The sequence below is a fragment of the Xyrauchen texanus genome, chromosome 27 (genome assembly GCF_025860055.1).
Source record: "Xyrauchen texanus isolate HMW12.3.18 chromosome 27, RBS_HiC_50CHRs, whole genome shotgun sequence".
In the NCBI taxonomy this organism is placed as follows: Eukaryota; Metazoa; Chordata; class Actinopteri; order Cypriniformes; family Catostomidae; genus Xyrauchen; species Xyrauchen texanus.
This window is the reverse complement of record NC_068302.1, coordinates 32,259,715-32,277,226: the sequence shown is the minus strand read 5'-3', so window position 1 is coordinate 32,277,226 and position 17,512 is coordinate 32,259,715. Positions and strand designations below refer to the sequence as shown.

Sequence of the window (17,512 nt, the reverse complement as noted above, 5' to 3'; positions counted from 1 at the left end):
TGATGAGAGTGACACTTGTGTGCCGTTTTGTGTTGAGAGGATCACGCTGTTGTGCGGAATGAGGTGTTGCTGCTTGGAAGGCTGCTGTTTGATGGATCTCGCCAGTGTGTGTGGAAACGTGTGTGTTATTGTGTGTGGATGAGAGAGAGAAAGAGATAGAGAGAGTGAGAGAGAGAGAGAGAGAGAGAGTCAGTCACAGAACTTCATTGACAAGGCATCAAAAGGAGCATCCTGCTATGCGTATGTACAGAGCGACAAAGAAATGGCGTTTTGTTTGAGGCTGCATATCTCTCTATTCGTTGTGTACATTGTGAGTACCCGATGCAGGCATAATAGGCCCCACTCATCTACCCCTTGGCTGCCCTCTCTCGCTCTCTCTATATATGCCACGTCAGTGCCAAACCTCTCTCTTTTCATTACACATTCCGAAACGCACCTCGAATCCCGCAGGTCAACAGGAGGAGGGAGGTAAAGCAAAAGTAAGGAAGAGAGCGAGAGAGAAAAAGAGAAACATCAGGAGAAAGAGCAGGAGTCAAAGTCTGAGAGAAAAAGAGAAAGAGAGATATGGAGGTCGGAGGGGTGGGGGGGTGGGGTGGGGGAAGGGAAAGAGAACGGGCAGCACCCGGTGCTTGAAATTCCGCTCACAGCCAAAGCAATTTCCTAGTGAGCGCAGGGCTGTCAGGCCTCTGATGGCAGGCGGTGAAATATGGTGGCTGAGAGTGGGGCGGCTGCACGCATGCCAGTCTGATGGATGGAGCCCACAAGGAAGAGGGAGAAACAATACACAGACAAAAAAAAGGGGAGAAGGGTGGGTGAGAGAGAGAGAGAGAGAGAGAGAGAGAGAGAGGTGGTCACCATTAAAGGAATAATTCATCTAAAAATCAAAGTTTGGTCATTATTTACTCACCCTTATGTCGTTCCAAACCTGTATGACTTTTGTGTGTTCTGTGTAACACAAAAGAAGAAATTTTGGAGAATATCCTGGTCACTCTTTTCCAATAACAGCTTAAAATTCTGTCTGTTCCTCATGGAATTGCTATCGTATTGCTTCAGATGACTTGAAATATTTTATTTTTTCCGTGGAACACAAACACAGATATTTAAATGAAGATATGATATTTGTTTGTCCATACAATGCAAGTGAATGGTGACCAAATTTTCAAGCTTTAAAAAGGACATTAATAAAATTGATTGGTTTAATACATGTCTTCTGAGTTGATCTAAATGTTTTTGGGTTAGAACAGACTTTTTCACTCTAAATCTTTTTTGATTTTCTCCCCTTTTCTATCCAATTTGGAATGCTCAATTCCCAATGCGCTCTAAGTCCTCGTGATAGCATAGAGACTCACCTCAATCTGGGTGGCGGACGACGAATCTCAGTTGCCTCCGCGTCTGAGACCATCAATCCGCGCATCTTATCACGTGGCTTGTTGAGTGCTTTACCGCAGAGATGTAGCACATGTGGAGGCCCATGCTATTCTCCTCTGCATTCACATGCCCCACCGAGAGCGAGAACCATACATTATAGCGACCACGAGGAGGTTACCCCATGTGTATCTACCCTCCCTAGCAAACGGGTCAATTTGGTTGCTTAGGAGACCTGGCTGGATTCACTCAGCACGCCATAGATTCGAACTCGAGACTCCAGGGGCGGTAGTCAAGGTCAATACTTGCTGAGCAATGCCAGGCCCCCCACTCTAATTCTTAACATCAGCAGTCTCCATGGCGATCATGATTTCAACCTTGATTACAATTCCTAACGCAATCTAGTGCTCTGCGCATGCGTCAAGCTCTACAAAGTCTAAACAAGCTTGAAATGATTGCCAAGGAGACTGCAATGGCAAGTCTCAGTACAGTACAGTACATCTAGATACATATTGGTCTGTTCTTACCCCAAACCTAAATGCATTGCTTCAGATGACATGGATTAAATCACTGGAGTCTAACGGATTACTTTTTTTAAGCCTTTATTTTCTTTATGAAGCTTGGTCACCATTCACTTGCATTGTATGGACAAACAAACATCATATCTCCATTAAAATATCTGCGTTTGTGTTCCGAATAAAAAAAGAAAGTCATCCTAGTTTGAGAAGATGTAAATTATGAGATAATTATAATTTTTAGGTGAACTATTCCTTTAATCATGTAATTTTTATTTAGTTTGCCATGGGACACAATAAAGTTCATTTCTGACACTGATATTTATGCAATGTTAGGCTGTTTTTGGTGATTACTTGCATTGTTAGGTGGTTGCTGGGGCAATATTAAATGGCTATTTGCTTACTGGGCCAAAAGAGACCATCACCAGTTTCCATGACATCTAACATCATAACTTTTTAAATGGAAGTCTATGGGATTTTTCATCAGGGAGACATTTATATTCTGATATTAAAATGCTTGAAATGAATGAAAACATAATTCTGTAATTGTTTCAAACAGATACAATTTGTAAGTATTCTATAATCATCCTTTTATTAAACTCAGAATAAAGTTTTATTGCATATATACTTTACAGCCATAGTAGCACCACTAATATATAGGTGGCACTCTTTCCAGATGAAATGCCATTTTAAAAAGCTTGTATTTAGTATGAAAAACAAGCCTATAGCAATGTCCATGTTTATAATCAAAAGGGAGGTATGCTGTATATTTACTGTACTCTACCGGGTCTTTTTTGACACAAACAAAATGGTTGTTTGGAATTTTCTCAAAAACAGTAGACTAATTTCTCAGTGAAATCAGAAAGAGTAGGTGATTTTCTTTACCTAAAATGGGTCTGTGATGACCACATTTCAAAACACTGCCCCCAGTGGCCAAAGCGGTAAGTGTTGTTGGCATATGGGCATGTGTGAGCTCAATTTTGTGTGCCAAAAGCGAGTTCTGAAGCGATTTGTTTTCAGCTGTACAAGCTATAATACAGTGAAGTACAGTGTAATACAGTGTATGTTTTATAAACTGAACCCCCCCAACCCCCTAACCCAAACCCCACCTGGCTGATGTAACATGCTGGAAGATAAACATGCTGGAGTCAATGCAAAGATGTTTGATAGGAAATGGCACTTGCCAGTGAATCAGCATAATGGGGCTGATTCTAGGGTACTAGAAGTCTTGGAAACAACATGCTGACTTCCTGTGTGACCATGTTGAAAACAGAACGGTTAAGGTAGCTCCATTAGCTCCTTGAAGGAGTTCTCTGTCCAATAGAGGTACATAACTGTCTAATCATCCTTACAAAAATCGATGCATGGCAAATTTGCCGCAAATTCACTACAGACAATTTTCACATGCAAATGAGCTTTGCGGCCAACTTTTGGGAAATTGTCCATTGTTGCCAAGGGTTTGCCGGAGGTTCACCACTACCGACAAAGAGCTACAAACATTTGTGGTGAATCACATGCTCATTTGCATGTGAAAATAACAAGCTGAAAAGTTGCAGCAAGTTTAGATTTTTCAGATACTCGCCAGGCGTTACAAAGCTGGGTTGGGGCCAATTACTTTACCCAAATGTGCACGCGCACGCACGCACACACACACACACACACACTTTTGACATATTTGACCTTTTCTCTTTTTCAAAAGGACGCTTAAGATGACATGCTGTGTAATGGCACTGCGCATGAAGTGCTGTGTTCCTTGAGCAAGGTTTGTTTGCTCGTTTTGCTCCGTTAAAAACATAATTAAGACTAGAAATGAAATTTTTGGCCAGCACTCCATACTGCAAGAGCTGATTTCTACCTCTGGGTATTAGTAACCTTTTATCATAGTGCTGAGCTTATGAAAGGTGAAGACATTTCACAAAAAGAACTGAAATAAAAACTAAATTTTTACAAGAAATTATAAGTGGTGCTTGCACGATGCTAGAGTGTTGTAAGTGATTGCAAAAGCATTGCTATGTGGTTGCTAATGTTAATGCTAAAGCTAATGCTAAAAGAGTCCACCCCAACGTCTCCGTGATATTCTGGTCCTTAAGAATGGCTTATCTTCCTCCAATGTAAGTTTATAGATTTTTCAGGCCGCTTCATTAGCCGCAAAATGAAACTAATTAATCGTAATTCCATAAGAAAAGTAATAGCACAGCTCTCCTCAACAAGTTGCACAATTTTAGGTACCGTTCATTTCAGCAGCACAAATGGTACAGGACAAGGTATGCGCAAAGGTTAGCCAAACCCAAAATTTTAGCAATAGTGCTAGATTTTTCTACATCTCTTCCTGTGTTATTAAAATCAAAGAAAATTATGTCCATGATAAATCTTGTCTTACATTTCCGACTCAATTTTTCTTGTATGCAATATCAAGGCCATCCATGACAGAGAAGTACAGTCACCATCTACATTCCTCAATGTCAACAAACAGAGAGTCAATCACACAGTCTTAATGTGCTGTCAATCAAAGGTGGACAATACACCGCTATCTTAACGCTGATTGATTGTTCAATTAGCATGCGTCTCTGACCTCCAGATTTGTTCATTTGAATTTGTAATCAAGCAATTAAGAGCAATTAAGAAATTAGAAATATGAAAATAGCGCATAATTTGAGTGTTGACGTGTTGAATATTCAAGCACATATAAAAAAAAGGGGAAGTTAAAACCCATCACAATCCTCGCAAGGCTACATGTGAGGATAGAAGGCAAACAACTTTTTCCCCCTTAGAGTAGAAATGGAAGGTCAAAGGAATTTAGTCGGACGAGCACTTATCTAAAGGAATAGTAATTAGTCGGTTCTGTTAAGGCCCATAAATGCTCTGCTTATCAGTATGAATTAAGAAGAAATGGTGCTGATTTAAGCAGGATTAAAAGCTGATGCATTTTACCACAAAGCACTTGGCATCAGCAATACCTATGAAGAGAGGACACAACGGATTCCACTCACTCGGAAGATTGTCCACCCTCCACACACAAGGAGTCTGAGCAATTTTGATAATGCAATACTTGAAATGCAGTTGTGATGTACAAAGTATTCTGATTGAGGTCAAAAGATACAATTACATGCAAAGAGAAAGAAGAAAAGGAAAGATAAAATGTGTCTCTGTGTGTGAGATCAGAGTTCAGAATTATGTCCTGCTTTTCAGATGTTTGCCAGGCAGTAAAATGGCAGCGTTCCATAGTGCAACAGTTTCAAACATGCTTCCTCCACTAGTGATGGTGCACAGAACCATTACAATTATCATAATATTCACAGTGAAATGGGTCTTTATATACAGGAATATTTGAGCTGCCATTATATTTTAGAAAGTGAGTCCACGAACGCAAGAAGATCATCATATCATATCAATATTCAATAAATTGCCTAATCATCCTCACAAACAAACTGAACGTGCATTTGTACAGACATACCACCCTGTACTATTAGCATTTCAATCCAACTTTACTAGTCCACCTCAATTAACAAAAAATACAGCAACCAGAAGTCAGAAACAATATCAAAGGCATTCTTAAAACCAAGACAGAGACAGTGAAAGAAAGACAACGAGAGACAAGTCCAGATATTATAGAGATTTACTAAATGTGAGATGATGGAGATATGAAGGACATGAAGTGATGATGGACACAAATTGCCGGGAAATCTCAGCAATGGATCAGAAAGGTGCATCTGACACAAGAGGACATCTCAGCTCTCTCTTTCTCTGTCTTTCTTTCGCAAGACTGCTTTATGGCACTATCAGAACCACACACAAAGACTCACACACACTCGAAAGAGAAAAAAGCACAACTGCACAGGGAGGAGGGGTTGTTTCAAGGTGCAATATTCATCTGGGCAGCCTGACAGGATGTAATACATTTGTTTCAGACGGAAAATTAATTTTCTAATATTAAAAAGGTCAGAAATGAACCGTGGCAATACAGGCCCTTTTGTCATCTTTAACAAATTATCCAAAATGTTGTTGTCAGATTGGTGGGGATATCTGCGCCATGATGAATGATCGAGGTAATCAGCCAATCAAAAAGAATCCCTCTCTCTCCGTGATAAATGGGCTGGAAAAGCAGTGTTTTGCGTGGGAGATAGGTCCATTTGTTTCCTTATCCCCCCCCCCCCCCTTTTCTTTCTTTTTCCCAAAACAAACACACTGTGCTCGTGGACAGATTATATGCACTTGCATCACTAACTTCATGTCATTTTCTCACCTGACCAGTTCTCACTCAAGAGTGTAATATGGTGAATTGTTTTGGTTTAAAAACCCGTTCAGGTGACTTTAGTGCTCAGAGAGATGGATTGAACGCAAAACTGCGCATCAGCGAGGTGAGGAAAATGTACCTAAATATGAGATTGTTTCTGACACAAACAAAATAACTGACTATTATGTTGTTTTTCTTTTAAATTGTGCTGAAACAGAAACAAAAACAAAAACAAAAACAAAAAAAAAAACCCAGCCTAAACCAGCCTAATGCAAAGATGGTCTGTTTTGCTGGTTTTAGAATATTGCACCTCTTGTTAGCTGGCCAAACAGATAAACAAGCTGAAGAACAGATGATTGGCTGACTTAAGCTGCTATTTTTCCAGCTGGAAAACTCTAAGACACCACCGAAATAACCTTAAGAAAACAGCCCAGAACACTGCCCAGATAGCACACATACATCTCCGAGATGTCTGTTTTAGATCTTTTCATCTGGAAAGCATCACAATCTAATAAATATCAGATTCACAAACATTCTACATCATAAATGTCTCAAAGGCAACTGCTGGATATCTTATTAACATCCGAGAGGAAACGTCTCATCGACATATTGCAGATGAGCAAACAACTATAAAAATATTATTCTAGATGAAAACACACACACATCAAATAGACGCCTGGGTGATGTACGTGTGCTATCACAGGGTGATCATTAATAAGCTGACTAATTAGACCAAACATAGTTGTACCCACAGTGCAAATACAAATTCCTTGCCAATATCCTGTAGAAATACATTTTATGTTAGTAAGTAGTGTTATATTAGCAGAGCTCCATATTGTTAACTACATTAATTCAGTTTCATAAATTAAATTGGCCTAAAGTGCTCTCTCATTGGTTTGTGCTATTAAACAGTGAGTGTTGCAGATTAGCATGTGTTAGCTTAGCATGGTTTATGTCAACATGCTGGATACAAAACCTGGCACTCTTCTCAACCTATTGTTAAATGAGTCACAGCCTTGTAAACTAATTAGCATCTTTGCAACAGTGTGTGTTTATTTAGCTATAATACAAAATTATCCCTAGAAGTTAGCTAAATCTAGCAAAACCTCTGGGGATGTACTCTATAAGAAAAACGGTTAATAAAGCATGCATTTTTTTTTATTCTAAAACTTTAGGTAAAATGTAAGATTATGGTTGGTCAAATAATTAGCTTTTTTGTAAAAAAATTTTAAGTTCATGGTATGTCATAATTTAGAAGTCAATGGAATGTCACACTATAACAACAAATGTACTGTATGTGTGTGTGGGTTTATGTGCATATACATTTTCTTGTCTGAGAGAGTGTCTGTGTGTTCCCCAGAGTGAAGCAGCAGGGAAGATGTGAAGTGGGCAATGGGCATTGTCCCCCAGTCATTGGGTTGGCACAGAAATTGGCATCCCATCTCTGATCTGTGCTGTCTAATGAGATTAACCATACAAAACACAGCCAATGCCAGTCTGGCTCGAGATCTCGGCATGGCATGCATATTTGTATGTGTCAGTGTTTCCGGTTGTGTATGTGTGACTGTGTTTGTTTGCATTTGTATGGATTTGTCAGTAAAGCCGTGAGATGCTCAATGTGGTGTTGGGGAGGGAAGTATGCCTCTTCATCACATCCATTGTGACTAATATGAGGTGGTTGCAAGTTTGTTTTAGAGGAGTTGTGGCATAGTGGTTAAAGATCTAGGACGGTAATTAAAAGGTTGTAGGTTTGATCACATCAGCATAAGCGTTTTTCAAATTAATATAAGAAGTGATTTATTTGTAATTTAATATAAGTGTTGTGGCATATTGCTTAATGATCTGGGATGGTAACCAAAAGGTTTGAACCTGCAAGAGATGATGTGTAAGCTTTCACCATTGTGCCCTTGAGGCACTAAAAGGAAAAGTTCACTTAGAAATTTTTATTTGACCATAATTTACTCACCCTCATATTGTTCCATACCAGTATTATTTTATTTCTTCCATGAAATAAAAAATGAGACATTAGGCAGAATGTCTGAGCTGCTTTTTACATACAACAAATGTAGATTGGTTTGATGAAGCACAGTGTTTTACCCAAGTTTTATGTTTGTGTTGCACAGAAGAAACAAATAAATAAAAAAGGGTTGTAAAACATGGGAGTGAGTAAATGACAAAATATTCATTTCTGGGTGAACTCTTTAACTCCAGATGGATTGTCTATATAATAGGTATACTGTAAATTGGTTTGGATAAAATCATCTGCTAAATGGCTAATTACTTATAATGGAAATAACATTTTCCTGGTTATGTTCCATTGTTTACCCCTCTAAGTTACAGGTAAACTTCTGACTTCATGCGCTTGATCAGGCAACAAGCTTGTTATTAGCAACTACTCACAAAAAAGGAGAAGGGGAACTGTGATTTCTCATACTTCACTAAATCTCTTTAAAAGGACAGAAAGGAGTGAAACAAAGACACAAAGTGAGGGATCCAGCGAGAGCTATAAAATATTTACCTCTCCCTAGAAACTCTTGAGTTATCCACTTCTTCCTCATAAAACCAGCATCTTACACATCCATATAAACTTGCAGTCTGTTTTCTTTTCTTTTCTTTTCTTTCAGCTTCCCCTTTTCTTTCCTTTATTTTATAGGAGGTAAATCAGTGGATGAACAATCTGCCTATTTTTTATTGTTTGTTTGTTGGTTGGCATATTTATTTATTTGCTGTACAAGTGAATTAATAATGAATTATTTTCATGTTTTTGTTGAAAGTGACAGATTTTAGACATTTAGGAGCTGTTGCAGATTCCAGTATGTATATGTGCGGACTGGAAATTGTAATCTCTAATAACCAGTTGGTGAGTATGTGGGGGAGTTTTGGTATTGTGATCCATATGCTGTGTTCAATCGCTACAGTTACTGTACATTAATGCATTTGAGAGACACTTTTATCCAAGCCATTTACAATGCATTCAAGGCATACATTTATTGTGTTCCCTGGGAATTTAACAACTGACCCTAGCAGTGGCAATACTATACTATACCAAACCAGTTAAGCAACAGGAAAATCATAATATCTATCATAACAGATGAGGTCATATTTACACACAGGCTGTTTCAGGGAACAGTCATTACAATATATGTCAAAGTATTTAACAGAGAGTTGTGTTAGCATAACGATTAACATAAGTACCTACTCAATAATAAAGTTGCAGGTTCAATCCCAGGTATGGAAACTAGATGCTGTACTTGATCACAGTTATGTTTAAAGGACTCATTCAACCAGTGGTAGAGCCAGTGTAACTAGCACATTGGATCTGTGTCATGACATCAGGTTTAAGCACCAAGGGTGAACAAGAAACTATATATATATATATATATATATATATCTGAATTATATCTAGTATTTTTTTCTTCCCCTTTTCTCCCCAATTTGACTCGCCTCAATCCGGGTGGCGGAGGACAAATCTCAGTTGCCTCCACGTCTGAGACAGTCAATCCACGCATCTCATCACAAGGCTTGTTGAGTGTGTTACCGTGGAGACGTAGTGCGTGTGCAGGCTTTACGCTATCTCTGCGGCATCCATGCACATCCCCCCACATCTAGTATTTTAATAGCTAACTAATAGTAACTATGCAACAGAGGATTCAGTTGTACTGTAATGCTCCATTCACAGATTCAGTGATTTTATCGCTGGAGGTCTTCGAGTAGCTGTGTGGTTGGTCACTAGTAGGCATTCCTACTGAAATATGCCAAAACATTATTGCTGAGCTGCACAATTATCCATAGCTTTTGACATCTGATCGCAAATGTGTCATGAAAATTGCCTGTGAAAATAAGATTTCATTGTAATTTGACAGAGAATCAGTTTTCTTGCTGCTAAAAATGAACATTCTGGAGTGCATAACATATCAAATTAACAAGATAATATATGCATGACTCAAACTCATTCGTAATGCCATTCTGACACAGTTTTCCACACATCATTTTTTTATTATATCCATGTATGTGAGACAAAGACAAAACATATTGAACAGTGAAATTGCTCACATTAACATTAACTTCTCCATCTTGAATAAATTTGATTACAGTATCTCACAAGAGACATGTTTTCCAGTCTTTTCACTCCTATTGGTAGTTGGTTGATTGGACATGCCCACATTACATTGCCATATTGCTGAAAATTTTCAATTCATTTTGGAAATTAATGACTTCTGGATGATTTGCTGCTGAAAATCGCTGTATGTGTGAATGACCCTTAAACAAGTCTGGCTAGAAAGGCAAAAAACCCATGAAATGAATGTTGACTGAGACTCAGTCATTCATTCTGCTAAACGTCTCCTTAGTGTTCAGTGGAAGAAAGTAAGTCATACAGGTTTGGAACAATATGAGGGTGAGCATTTTATAGGACATGATCCATTTATGACTCGTGGAAAATGTGCAACCATTCAGTGTTCCAAATATGTAACTTCACAATGTGATTGAACCATGTGTGTATGTTTGTAGTGATGTGAGGAACATGAGCAGATTATTCTCCCATGAAGGAACACATTGATCAGTGTGTCAGGCCTGGGGGAAAGGTTAAGCCGCAAGGCACTGCCCTCCACTCCTGAGAGTGCATGCCGGTCTTATCAGGATGTGAAAGAGCAGGAAAGGGCAGACGATTCCCAGGACAGCATCTGACCTTCACTAATACGACAACCTCACTCTGATACTATAATTAAAATAAAGGAAGCAGATGCAGTGCTTTCTCAAACAAAGAGAGAACTAGAGGAGAGATAGTGTGTGTATGAGACTCACCTGAGCAGAGGAAGTGCTCTGTTGTGAACATTTACACTCATACACATGGATACACTGATTCAGAATGTTCTTGTAGCTAAACTGGTAGAGCATGGTTCTATCAATGCAAAGGTCATTGGTTCGATTCCAAAGAAACACACCAAATTAAATGTATACCTTCGATGCATTGTATGTTGCTTTGGATAAAGGCTTATCCCAAATAAATGCATACATGTATTAACTCTAAAAATAAATGCTGAGTTGTAGACCCTCTTTTTCTGCTTTGAACAGCACATTGGCCCTTATTTGGTGAGTCAGGCTGTTGTAATACACATTATACTGTACTTTAACCTTGTGTTACAAAGACAGAGGGTATGCATGTACCGGTGTTTATGTTAAACGAAATTTAACATAAGGGTTGGTTTGCACTCTGTCGTTGGTCAAAGCACAAACACAGTACAGACTGTCAAGTGTTGTAGCATCACTTGGCTCATGCCAAGGATGATAAAGTAATATTAGTGGAGACTGTCAGTGATTATGTTCAACAGACACTAAGGCCACATTTTCAAGGTTAACCAATTGCAAACAATTGGCATCTGGCACGAATCGTATCTGGTTGCATGCATGTAAGCATCTTCACTGGGCTCTTTGTTCCAAAAGTGGTGGCAAATTTTTGTCTTTGTTACATGACAGGCTCAAGTAAATTTCATGAATGAATGGGAATTCCAGCGTATGAATGGACGTGGATGTTTCTTTTAGTCCATGTTGTTTGTATACAGAATTTTGTCTATTGCTGCTATATAGAGTAAATGGTCACTTACTGGGTCATGGTTCATTTGGACAATGAGTTGTTTGACGGCATGTAGAGTGGGGTGGGCCCAGGGGGAAGGATCCTGCCAATGACGATTCAGATCGAAGCCCATCAGAGAACACCTACAATGAAAAACCACCAACAAAATAACCTAACCAGTCACAACACAAGTTTACAGCGTCAAGTAATTACTCTGTTCTCACTGACAGCCAAATATGGTGCAAAGTGACAATAATGTCAATCAGAACATATTTGATGTTTAATATAAAGCTATGTTAACCAGGATTTTGAACCAATGAGATTTCATGTAGGTGTCGGTACCCAGTGTGATGCATAAGAAATAGAAAGTAAGCAAGTGACGAAATGTCTTGATATGCATCAATTGTTGACGTTACAGCTGTCTTCATCTTGCGCCTAATGTGGAGATGGGGTCAAACTACTTTTATGATTTTGACTTGAAGTGGTTAAACGTTATGGAGTTTGAACATCGCAGTCAAGCTTAGGGTGAAAGCCAGAAATGCAGACATTAACATGCATGTGCACCCTTTGTTTGATAGCTATGGCTGTAAGGGCAATCTAGTAGAGTTGGGGTACTCGAGTTCGGACTCGAGTCCGAGACACATTATTCAATTTCTGTTAGTCACATGTCATAGTTGTGTAATCTTTTTATGTTCATACAAATATTTACACATGTTAAGTTTGCTGAAAATAAAAGCAGTTGAAAGTGAGAGGACGTTTCTTTTTTGCTGTTTATAAAAGATTATATATTTGATGCCCTTCAAAAGCTACATTACACAAAATTTACTATAATTTACAAAAATTATCCTGTTCAAAAGTTTGTATCCCCTTGGTTCTTGTGTTACCGTCTTGAGCATCAATGAATGTTTGCATCTTTTGTAATAGTTGTGTATGTGTCAAAAGCTGTATGTCTATATCATTTAGCAACTGTTGGGAAGAACTCAAATGTTCAGAAGATGCTGGGAAACCAAAGAAGGTAAAGTATTAAAGAATGTAAAGAAAAGTGGGCAGCTTCACAGCTCAGGACAAAGCAGGGACTCATGAACAATAATTACACAAACAGTCATTAATCATAGAGAAAGCAACACACCATATTAAAGGGTTTGCTCTCATGCAGACTCTCTCATGAACGCGCACACGGGATCAACGATCGGCCAAGAATTTCACTTAATAATACGTACATCAGATTTCAGTTTGCTTCTCCCAAACATTATCATATTCCTTCAGAACAAGACATGAGTCACATACAATAATTGTTAGACTTCTGAATAATACTTTTGTGTCCTTTTGAAGCTTGAAGAGGTAGTCACCATAAACTGCTATTGTATGACATCACTGAGCACAAAATATATTCACAATTTCTCCCTTTGTGTTTAGAAAAAGAAAGAAAATCATATGGAGTTATAACAACACAGTGGTGAGTAAAGAATTACTGAATTTCCATTTTTGGGTGAATTTATCTTTTTTGAACCAAGGGAATGTAAACTTTTGAACTAAATGATTTGTTTAAATTCAGTAACTATTTTGTCTTGTGGAATATACGTATGTGAGTATCTGTTGTCAAATAGCTTCTTCAAGGTAATACTAAATACATTTTTATGATACCTCTTATTTTTTTTAATGATAACACATGGACGCATCAGGGTTTTAGGTGCACAAGCACTGCAAAGAATTGGCCCACGTTTTCCGTGAATTAACAATCACATCCATGTTAAATGGCCCTAATATTAGCAGTGGGCTTTACCAGTGTTTCTGGAAGTAGCATTTGCAGTCAAGTAGTGATATGTAACTTCTCAGCGAGTGATAATTACTACTGTGTTGACTCATTATTTTCCCAATCCAGTCGGCAGGTAGAGACAAAAAAAAAAAAAATCTATTTTACTAATTTATATTATTATATATTATGTCTTTAGATAGGGATCATTTTAGATAGAACTAAACTAAACTAAAATGTATAAAGTGCGAGTAAGGGCAGCCGGTGGACTTTCTAGTGCCCTCCTATGGCAAAATGGTGCCCCCAAGGGAGTTGGTGCCCTACGAAGACTGCATATGCATGTAGGGATCTGCGGTGCTGATAATAGAATATTGCACCATATCAAAGAAAACTAAATAACAATTTGAAAAACTGCAGCATCCCACAAATTGAAATAAATGTAAAAAAGAAGGATGCTATTTCACATGTGCATTTAAAGTATAACTTTTTAATGTATATAAACAAAGTGCATATAAATGTAACAATTCAAAACAAATACAATCTGAACAACATAATACATTGGGTCTGCCCTCCCTCGTGCATCTTTGGTTCATTGGTTGACACTGCATGTCTCATTGACAGCAACAGGTGAGGCTGTTAGACTGAGCAGACAGTATTCACTTGAGCATTTAGGCCTATATTATTTTATTTCTTTTATCGTTCTTTGAATTAGTTAATTCTATTCATTTAAATCTTTTGATTTTTCATATCTTCATTTTTTTAAAATATCTTTTAAAAATATATTCAGCTCTTCTGATATGCAAGCCAGCTCCCAAAGTTCCCCTACAGGTCGTTCGTGAACAACACATCACTATAAAATATAGATGTTGAGTTTATGGTTTCAATTTGAATTCAGATTCATGAACAGATTCATTCGACTTGAGTCCGACTCTGCCCTTTTTGGACTCAGACTTGACTCGGACTTGATTGTTTAATGACTCGGACTTGACTAAGGTGGACTCGAACCCAACACTAAAATAGTCAATTTCGTCCAATAATCACACTGACTCTCTGATGCATATTGAACACAAAACAGAAAGGCACTTTCTTGATTGGGAAAATTCAAATATCAAATATGATTGGCTGGCTTTATGCAACTTTATGCAAGGACACACCCAGTACAAGATACCAGGTTGATAAAATGAAAGCTTTTGAGGAATAACTAGTCACTGGAAGAAATTCAGATCTTAATTTGAGGGACATACAAGCAAGTTAACTAAATATCTACAAGCAGAACTGTACACTTTGTTTTCTAAATATGTCTGTCAAATAACCAGTAATTATTACATTTGGAAGGACATAAAATCTGATCACAATGTCTAGTGGTAGGCTTTTCCTATGCAGATGATACGCAGCTCTACCTGTCGTTCCTGCTTGATGACCCCACTGTCTTAGCTTGTATCCTTGCCTGCCTCTCGGAGATCTCAGCCTAGATGAAGGAATGTCATCTTCAGCTCTACCTGGCCAAGACAGAACTCCTCCTGATCCCAGCTAACCCGTCTGTTGACTACAACCTCAATATTCATCTTGGTTCAACTACATTAATGCTAACCAGCACAGCCCAGAACCTGAGAGTGTTGGTAGATGACCAGCTTCACTGGCCACATCTCAAAACCACCCAGTCGTGCAGGTTTGTGCTTTACAACATCAGGAAAATCAGACTATTCAGATATGAAAGCTCCTGGTCCAAGCTCTGGTAATCTCAAGACTGGACTACTGTATTGCTCTGTGGGCCCTACCTCCCAGCTTGCATGATTAAGCCATTGTGGATGATCCAGAACACAGCAATGTGTCTGATCTTTTATCAGTCAAAGAGGGCTCATGACACCCCACTCTTGATTTCACTCCAGTGGCTACCTGTTGCTGCCCGGATCAAATTCCAAGCTTTGACTCTGGCCTTCAAGACAGTCAATTGAAACCTTTTACTTCAATTCACTCCTTGAGGTCTATGTCCAAACTCACTCTCTGTGGTCAATGAATAAGTGACGCCTGGTGGTCCTGTCGCAAAGAGGCACAAATTCTATTTCACGATCATTCCCTTTCTCTGTTCCTCTGTGGTGGAATGAGCTGCAAACCTCCTACTACTTCGGCAGTGTGATACTGCAGATATTGTTGACTTTTGTATGACAAAAAGTGGCTTTGGATAAAAGCATCTTTTTATTGACTATATGTAAATGTAAATGCCTACACATGTTTTCCACTATTGTTTTGATGGTTTTTAAATGGTCATGCCACAATTTGAATTCTTTTTTTCACACTTATCTATTGTGCTTCAATCTATTTCTGATAAACCCACTCCTAAACAACAAGTAAAAACTGGTTGGTCAATTTATATGTTGCTCGGATGGTTTCTTCCTGTCTAAGTGGGCAGTTCTTGGCCAGATTTAAACTGCGTTGTGGACTAGTCCTTATGCCATCATTATTTATGCCATTGTCTGGCAATGCGAAACTAAGATCTCTCACATCGGCTCTATAACATCTCTGTTTTTAACTCTACTTTCCCTGAGGCAGTGGACCGATGCGGTGGACAGATAGATGTTTCAGCCCCTCCTCGTCCCCTGCTGCGGTCCTGCTGAGTCTCTGTGACTTTGAGCTGGACTTACAGTCAATGCTGCTGCTCTCTAAACAACACTAATCCCCAGTCAGCAAGGATTGATCCAACATCCCCTGCATCTGCTTGTACTCTCTCTCTCTCTCTGGAGCACAAAAAACTACTGATTCAGCGCAGAGAGAAGGAGAGGGAGAGATGGATCAGATCTCTAATTATGGAGCTCACTGGCTCTCGGTGAGGCAGCATCGGTTAAAGTTGTTGTTGAGAGCACTTTCAGGGGCAAGTGGTGGCAATGTACTGTATGTCAGCCCTGTCACCACCATTGATCCAACTCTGCTGTGTCCAAGAGCCGACACAAGGTGGCAGTCATAGACACAGTTTTTGCAGGCCAATGAGCAAAAGCAGAGAGCCACTGGCGTATTTAGAATGATTGCCACCATTATATAAAAGCCAATAATGGGATTAGGAGTGAAAACAACACCTGCCGTTCATGACCTTCTGAAGCCCCAGTGCAGACTTCACTGGCTGCTACACACACACACACACACACACACACACACACACACACACACACACACACACACACACACACACTACTATAGTATAAGATTAGATTACAGAAAGCAAGTCTATGTATTATACATATCAGGGAATAAATAGGCCTAATTTGTCATAATGAATGATACACTTATTTATGTTTTGTCGCAAAACTTGTGTTAGACAAATTTAATTCCTCTGCCGTTCTATTAATTGTAATTGAGTAAACTCCTCTTCCTGTCATTTAGAATCAAATTCCAATTCAACATTCTGTGGGGCACGAGCAATTCAATTTAAATTCAGAATTGCTAACTCAGAATTTTGCTCATTGCTAATGCAAGAATTTAAAACCAACCTTATAAGTTGACTACTTCCAGATAAAATAGTAAGTTAGATAAATTACTTATATTATTAATAAATCATAGAAATAATATAAAACAATAATACAATAAATCAATTATTATCTGAAATAATGTATCTTATGTTTATACAACTTTTGTCCCTATAAAAATATAATTCTGATGAAACTACAATATGTGACTACAAAAGGGCTACTAAGGGATATAACATATTAAAGAATTTGAACTGTGATTAGTTGGCTTCTGCTCTGACCTGTAGTTTCCCAAGTACACGCCGTCAGGGTTGAGCATTGGTACAATCTTAAAGATCACATGATCACGAAGGACCTGGGCGATGGGATGCTGGCTGACCAGAAAGTCAATCACACCTGCAAGAAAGAGACACAAAAATAAACAGTTAAGTATTAGAGGGATAGTTTACCCTGAATTAAAATTCTGTCATCATTTATTCACCCTAATGTTGTTCCAAACCTGTATTAATTTCTTTCTTCCATACAACACAAAAGGAGATGTAAAGCAGAAGGTCGGCCTCAGTCACCATTTACTTTCAAAGTCAATTTGTCAAGTCTGGGATGGACTTCTTTTTA

The 17,512-nt window shown here is 38.6% G+C and overlaps 1 protein-coding gene across 1 annotated transcript in view; it reads right to left on the bottom strand.

Annotated features, from left to right (window-relative positions):
• The window catches only part of agbl4 (AGBL carboxypeptidase 4), a 503,648-nt gene that overhangs the window by 34,852 nt on the left and 451,284 nt on the right, over window positions 1-17,512 (bottom strand). The window contains exons 8-9 of the mRNA XM_052095121.1: window positions 17,179-17,293; window positions 11,718-11,829 (exon numbers count right to left, since the gene is read on the bottom strand). Of these exons, the coding sequence (XP_051951081.1) occupies window positions 11,718-11,829; window positions 17,179-17,293 (227 nt within the window). The remainder of the gene's footprint in view (window positions 1-11,717; window positions 11,830-17,178; window positions 17,294-17,512) is intronic.